The sequence below is a fragment of the Lutra lutra genome, chromosome 5 (genome assembly GCF_902655055.1).
Source record: "Lutra lutra chromosome 5, mLutLut1.2, whole genome shotgun sequence".
Taxonomy (NCBI): domain Eukaryota; kingdom Metazoa; phylum Chordata; class Mammalia; order Carnivora; family Mustelidae; genus Lutra; species Lutra lutra.
This window is the reverse complement of record NC_062282.1, coordinates 156,174,297-156,182,103: the sequence shown is the minus strand read 5'-3', so window position 1 is coordinate 156,182,103 and position 7,807 is coordinate 156,174,297. Positions and strand designations below refer to the sequence as shown.

General features: G+C 38.6%; 1 protein-coding gene across 1 annotated transcript; it reads left to right on the top strand.

Moving 5' to 3' along the window:
- Window positions 1–596: 596 nt before the first annotated feature.
- On the top strand, window positions 597–1,571 carry LOC125101255 (olfactory receptor 2G3). Its single transcript, XM_047731833.1, has one exon. It carries the CDS (start codon window positions 597–599, stop codon window positions 1,569–1,571), a length of 975 nt encoding a protein of 324 aa, XP_047587789.1.
- The last annotated feature ends 6,236 nt before the right edge of the window (window positions 1,572–7,807 follow it).

Sequence of the window (7,807 nt, the reverse complement as noted above, 5' to 3'; positions counted from 1 at the left end):
ACCAACTAAACCAACTAAACCAAAAATTTAGTTTAAAATAAAAAAATTATTAAATATTTAATTATTCAACTTTGTTTTATAATCTCTAGATAAAGTTTTAAAGCCACGAGTACCTTACTTTTCTCTGTTGATATAGTGTACACAGAGGACTGTGTAAGAATGTGTTATAAAGAGGAAAGACGAGGAGAAATTTCCCATCCCCTTTTCTCCCTATGTTAAGAACTGAATATTGTATTTTGCATGCATATTTTTGTTGACAGCTAAAACCACGGAGATGACACTTGCTTCTTTATTTTGAGAGATAGTTAATTTCAGTAGAAATGATCTCATTTTTTTTGATATATGTACAAATTTACACTTGATTGGTTTTAGCAATTAGTGTCCAGACAACTCCAAAGTTGAAAACACTCAAAAGTTTTGAAGAGTCATTGGACTTGATTGATATTCTGAATCAACTACATATTGAGGGTAAAAAATTAAGTTGCACAAGTTTTTTCCTTCACCCCTTCAACTTGTACATTGTGATTCTATGATAAATTGTTTCACATATACCTGTTCTCATTTCCCTCTTAGCAGAAGCAGTTCCCTCTGTAGAAATGGAAAGGGCCAATGACAGTTCCCTGATGGGTTTCATCCTTCTAGGCTTCTCAGACCATCCTCACCTGGAGGCTGTACTCTTTGTATTTGTCCTTTTTTTCTACCTCCTGACGCTTGTGGGGAACTTCGCCATCATCATTATCTCATACCTGGATCCCCTTCTCCACACCCCTATGTACTTTTTCCTCAGCAACCTCTCACTGCTGGACCTCTGCTTCACCACTAGCCTCGCACCTCAGACCCTAGTTAACCTGCGAGGTCCAGAGAAGACTATCACTTATGGTGGTTGTGTGGTACAACTCTATATTTCTCTAGCACTGGGCTCCTCTGAGTGTATCCTTCTGGCTGTAATGGCTTTGGATCGCTACATTGCTGTCTGCAAGCCCCTTCACTATGTGACTATCATGAACCCACGGCTATGCCAACAGCTAGCATCCATCTCCTGGCTCAGTGGTTTGGCTAATTCCCTGATCCATGCTACGTTTACCTTACAATTGCCTCTTTGTGGCAACCATAGACTTGATCATTTTATTTGTGAAGTACCAGCTCTTCTCAAATTGGCTTGTGTGGACACCACTGTCAATGAGTTGGTGCTTTTTGTGGTTAGTGTCCTGTTTCTTCTAATCCCCCCAGCACTCATTCTTATTTCCTATGGCTTTATTAGTCAAGCTGTTTTGAAGATAAAGTCAGTGGAAGCAAGGCACAAAGCCTTCAGCACTTGCTCCTCCCACCTTACAGTGGTAATTATTTTCTATGGCACCATAATCTACATGTACCTGCAACCAAGTAACAGCTATACTCAGGACCAAGGCAAGTTTATCTCCCTCTTCTATACCATGGTGACCCCAACCTTAAATCCTATTATCTACACTTTAAGGAACAAGGACATGAAAGTAGCTCTGAAAACACTTCTGTCAAAAAAAATGTGCTCCCTACAAACAGGATGTTCAAGGAAGTGTTTCCAAGACATGTAGTCAGTCACCCAGATTCTATTTAGCCAAACCACATTACCATATTTCCTAATTTCATGCCAGTTAAACTTACATTTACTTAATCTAAAAAGGAAGATTTTCCTCTCATATGGGTAACTAAATAAATATATGCTTATTTAAATTCAGAGCTTGAGCCATGGGGAAGAGAGCTTTGTATAGATTATAGCCCTCACCACAAAGTTTATATTTTATTTCTGACATTTATTCTCAGGGAGTCAATAAAAATAAATAATTACATATTTACCAATTGTCTGGGTTGCAATTTACTTTTTGTTGTTGTTTTCATTTTGATGAATTATTTAGTGTTTTAACACCTTAAATTTACTTTATAATGTCTCTTCATTAAAGCTTCATGTTGGAAAATAAGCACTTTATATATGTACTTCCCCTACCAAGTCAGAAAAACATATTCTCATACTATCAATTTATTAAAAAAAAAAGGATATCATAATAACTGTTCTTTTCCATATTTTCATTTAAAAACAACTACCAAGAAAGATGAAGAGAAACAAAATATACTAAGCATCTTATTTTCTTTTTTGTTTTACCCAAAAAGATGCTACCTTATTCCCATTTTCCAGGCTAGATTTCATTTCAGAAATAAGAAGCTGTGCCTTATCACTAGGTGACATTATTCTTGACATTGTTTGTAAATAGAACATCAAAAAAATGGCAGTTTTCACAGTCACTCATTTTATTGATATTTTCTCAGTTAAATGTGAATATTCAGATTCTAAAATACATATAGTAATTTTTAATTTCATTGTAACTGCAAAAAAGAAGTGCCTACTGGGAGAAGGCCTGATGTAAGATGATAAGGTAGGAAGACCCTAAACTCACATCCTTCATAGACACACCAAATCTACAGCAATTGATAGAGCAAATCCTCCTAAAAAAAACTGAGAACTAACTGAACAGCTTCTGTTCAACCAGAGAGGTCTCATAGGGAATAACAAAAGAGATAGAGATACAGTAACAAAGTGAACCTCCACCCCTGGTGTTGAAAACTGCAGTGGGGAGTGATAGTGAGAGGATGTGAGGATATTCATTTGCCCTGGGGCACAGAAAAAAGTTATGGCTTAAAGGAGCAACGAGATATAAAGCAGCAAGCCCTAAAACCCTGCCAAATGATGGGGGAAGTGTTGAAAAATCTCTCCAAATCACAGAGGCTGGCAAGTGCCATGGTTATTGTCCCTCTCTATCTTGATATTGTAGACACAGCAGGTTCTGGGTACCCTACCCTGCCTGCTGCCTCAGGGATCCCTGGGACCCTATTTCACACCAGTCCTGGATGTCCTGAGACACACAAAGTCATGATTTAAAACAGAAGCTAGACTCTAAATGACTTAGCCCTTAAAATCTGCCTACAGTGGAAAAATGGTGGGAACTCTCCCTGGGGCAGAGAAAATGGCAAGCACCATGGTTTATGTTCTCTCTCTGCTATGATAACAGAAGGAACAGGGTCCAGGTTTTATAAGGAGCCTTCTGACTCAGTAATTCCCAGGCCACCAATCCATACCAGCCCAGATGATTAGGAGCACAGAAAAAAAGCCTAAGTTTAAAAGAGCAACTAGAATATAGTCTGCTGAGGGTCAGGAGCAAGCAGGCACAGACCTCACCACCACTCTGCTGTTCTCTCAGCCTCTGTCCCAGTGAATGCCCCACACCTGTCAGTGATAAGCAGCCCCAACAGCATGTCACAGCCCTGCCAGCAGCTCAACCCTGGCATGTTCATCACCTTGTGGGGAACAGACATCACCATCACTGCAGGTATGATCATGGCTGTATCCTTCCTCCAGATTTGCCTCCTCCTCTTCCTCATGCTACATTACTTGTGCTAGCGCATGGGCACATACCACGCCAATGAGGACAAGGTCATGGGGTTTGCTTAAAGTGCAGATGCAGCCCTGTGGGATAAAGGTGAGAGGAGCAGAAAGGAGTACTTTATTTGAGAGTCACCAGGTCTCAACTCCCCCAATGTCTCCTTCACCTCCATGAGAGAAGATGCACCCCACAACCCTACCCTTCTGCTTGTACCACCAGGCAAATCATGAGAACACACACCTCATCTTAAGATATATACCTGGCTTGGGAAAATTGGATGCCATCCTGGGGCAAGAGAGGAAAGAAGGAGGAATTGAGGCCTCTCCCAGGCACCCAGGGATTCAGTGGCCATCCAGAAGGCCTGCCTTTGCTCTGCCAGAGGGAGAAAGTCTGGGTCCTCCTGGACAGTGCAGTTTATCATCAACATGATGTGAAAGTCCTTGGTGGGTGAGTGCGTCTGAGGGCTGGGGAAGAGAGGAAGTGATTCATCTATAAGCTGACTGGGGATAATGGCATCAAATATCAGTCCTTGACATTTGGGGGAGCAGCAGTTGTCAGAGTCAAAAGGCACCTTTGTTTCTCATTAATCCAGCTCTAAATGATTGGAAATAAATTTGAAAGGTAACCAAGTATTCAGAGTCAAATAAATAAATAAAAGAGCAACTAGAATATAAAAGAGCCAGCCCTTTTATATAAATAACCCTACTAAATTATATTAGCAGTGGGAACACTTTCTGGGTTTGAGGAGCTGGCAAGTACCACGGTTTACCTTCTCTCATGATTTTGATAGTGGTAATAGGAGCAGGCTCTGTGTTCCCTAGCTGGTCAACCATCTAAGTGAGCTATGGACCCCTAACCCACACCATCCCTATCTGACCCACTAAGGTGGTCCTGTATATTGCACAACTGGATATGCCCCTTCAAGATTCACCACTATTCTAGTCATCTTGCCAAAGTGACAGGCAGAAAGCACCATGAAATACTCCAGGCCTGTACCACTTTGCTCTAGATCATGTAAAAGGGCACCTCCAGTGCAGAGCACTTTGATACCTCCTGGGTCATTCTTATTTAGCTTCAACTGTCCTGCCAGGTTCCCATGCATGGAGCACTCTAGGAAACTCTGGTCCATGTCTGCCTCAGCTACAGCTATGCTGCCAAGGTGGTCTTTGTGCTGAGCATGCTAGGATAACCTGGTTTGTACCTACCTCAGATTCAACTTCCCTGACAGGCTTCTCTCTCTACATAGCCCTGACACTCCCCAGCATACATTCACTTCAACTTCAACTGTTCTGTAAGGACACTATGTATGAAAAGCCCGGGGAATTTCCTATCCTGTGTTCATTTAAGCTTTCTGTCTAGTCTTTCAGGGCATCCTCAAAAAGGAATGCTATGGGACATCTCCCCCACCCCAGCCACTTAGCCATGTAGCAAGTCACCACACACAGTCTGACCAAGGTATGATCACACACAAGATTATTCCTATACTTAAGAGAATGTAAGTGATCTCTTTAAGAGAAATAACTGTTCAGCCTGCCACAGACTAAGGAGGACTGGAGAAAGAAAGGGCAAATCTATTCAGTGTTGCATTGTGGATGCCAATTCTCAAATTGGTCATTATTAAAAAGGGGAGAAGAATATTCCTAGACTCACTGATAGTAATGTGCCTTGTTGCCTGGGGCCCAAAAGAGTTAGCAGAACCTGCAAACTTTTCAATATCTCTAGAGAAGAGGATGTCTACCAGTATGCTGTGATAAAATCCTTCAGCAAAGAAGGTAAAAAACCTAGAACTAAAGCACCCAAGGTTCAGTATCTTGTTACTACATGTGTCCTCCAACACAAATGTTAGTATATTACTCTGAAGAAACAGTGTACAAAAGAAATTAGGAAAGAGGCTGCGGAATATGCTTACCTTTTGGCCAAGAAAATGAGGGAAGTCAAAGAAAAACCACTAGGAACAGAATGTCAAGAGATCAAGGTTGTTCTCTCTGAGAGCTTCTACCTCTAAGTCTGAGTTCAGTCAAAAGTGATATTTCCTAAGAGTAACAAAATAAATAAATAAATAAATAAATAAGATCAGAGATTTTAAAAAGACTATAACAGGACACAAAGGACATTACATATCCATAAAGGGAATAATCTAACAAGAGGATTTAACAATTGCAAATATTTATGAAACCAACATGGGAGCTCCTGGATATATAAAGCAATTATTAACAGACATAAAAGAAGAAATAACCAATAATGCAATAATAGTAGGGACCTTTAATTGCTCACTTATATTGTGGACAGATCATCCAAACAGAAAATGAACAAGGTAACAACAATGCTTTTGAATAACATTTGGACCAGATGGACCCAACAGATATATTCAGAACATTCCATGGCAAAACAACAGAATACACACTTTTCTTTTCAAGCACACATAGTACATTCTATAGGATAGCGCACAGGTTTGCCCACAAATGAATCTCAAAAAATTTAAGATTAATACCATACTATGCATCTTTTCAACCATGACTATATGAAAGTAGAAATCAATCACAAGAAAATAAAAACTGATAAAAGCATAAACACTAGGGGGCTAATATGATACTAAACAACAAAAAGGTCAGTGAAGCAATCAAAAATGAATTAAGAAATACATGGAAACAAATGCAAATGAAAACACAATGGTTCAAATCTTTAGGAGGCAGCAAAACCATTCTAATAGTGTTACAAATCTGTCTCAAGAAACAAGAAAAAGCTCAAATAAACAATCTAACTTAACACATGAAGAACTGGAAAAGAATAACAAAGTCCAAAGTCGGTAGAAGGAAAAAAATTAATAAAGATCCGAGGAAAAATATATGAAGTAGAGATTAACCAAAACAATAGAAAAGAATAATGAAACTAAGACCTAGTTCTACAAAAATATAATCAGAATTGATAAACATTTAGCTAGGCTCAACCAGAAAAGAAAAGAGAGGATCTAAATAAAATCAGAATTAAGAGGAGATGTAAAAAGTGATGCCACAGAGAAAGAAAGAATTGTATGAGAATATTATGAAATATTATAGGACAAAAAATTATACAAACTAAAATAAATGGAAAAATTCCCAGAAACATAATTGCCCAATACTGAATCAGAAGGAAATAAAAAAATGTGAGCAGACCAATTACTAGAAACAAAACTGAATTTGTAATAAAAATATTCCCAGTGGCAAAATTCTAGGACCCTATTGTTTCACAGTTGAATTCTACCAAGCATTTAAAGAAAATTTAATACCTATTCTCCTTAAACTGCTAAACAAGTAAAAGATGGAAAGAAGCTTTCAAAAATATTTTTGAGGCCAGAATTACTCTAAAAAAAGACATTAAGGGGCACCTGGGTGGCTCAGTGTTTTAAAGCCTCTGCCTCCGGCTCGGGTTGTGATCTCAAGGTCCTGGGATGGAGCCCCGTATTGGGCTCTCTGCTCAGCGGGGAGTCTATTTCCTCTTCTCTCTCTCTGCCTGCCTCTCTGCCTACTTATGATCTCTGTCAAATAAATAAATAAAATCTTTAAAAAAATAAAAAAAATTAAAAAGACATTAATTACAAAAAAAAAAGAGAGAAAACAACAACACAATATTCTTGGTGAACGTAGATGAAAATTCCTCAATAAAATATTAGCAAATCATATTTAAAAATATATTAAAAGCATTACTCAGTGTTGGAAAGTGGGGTTTATTCTAGAGATGCAAGGACAGGTTAAGTATTTGCAAGTCAATCAGTGTGATACACTATATTAACAAAATAAAGGATAAAAATCATTATTATATTAATCCATGTAGGAAAAGCATTTGGCAGAATTGAACATCCATTCTTTTTTTAAAGATTTTATTTATTTATTTATTATCGGAGAGAGAGAGAGAGAGCACAAGGATGCGGAGAGATGAGCAAAGAGGAAGGGAGAGGGAGAGAGAATCTCTCAAACTGACTCTGCTGAGAATGGAGCCCAAAGTGGGGCTTGATCTCATGACCCTGAGATCATGACCTGAGCTGAAATCAAGAATCAGATGCTCAACTAACTGAGCCACTCACGTGTCTCTGAACATCCATTCTCAATAAAAACTCTCAGTAGAGTGGTTTTAGAGTTTAAAAAATGTTAGCAAGGATGTGCAAGGAACATATATCAACATAAAAAAGGTAATATATGAAAAATCCCCAACTAATATCATCTTCAATGGGGAAAGACAGAACTTTCCTCTAATGTCAGGAATAAGACAAGAATGCCCCCTTTCACCACTTTTATTCACCATAGTACTGGGAGTCCTAAGCCCAGCAATTAGAGAAGAGAGAATTGTGAAAGGTATCTCCATTGATGAGGAAAAAAGTAAAACTTTAACTGTTTGCAGATAACATACTATATATAGAA

Coding starts and splice junctions, on each gene's coding strand:
- LOC125101255 (XM_047731833.1), top strand. CDS start 597: ATGGAAAGGGCCAATGACAGTTCCCTGATGGGTTTCATCCTTCTAGGC.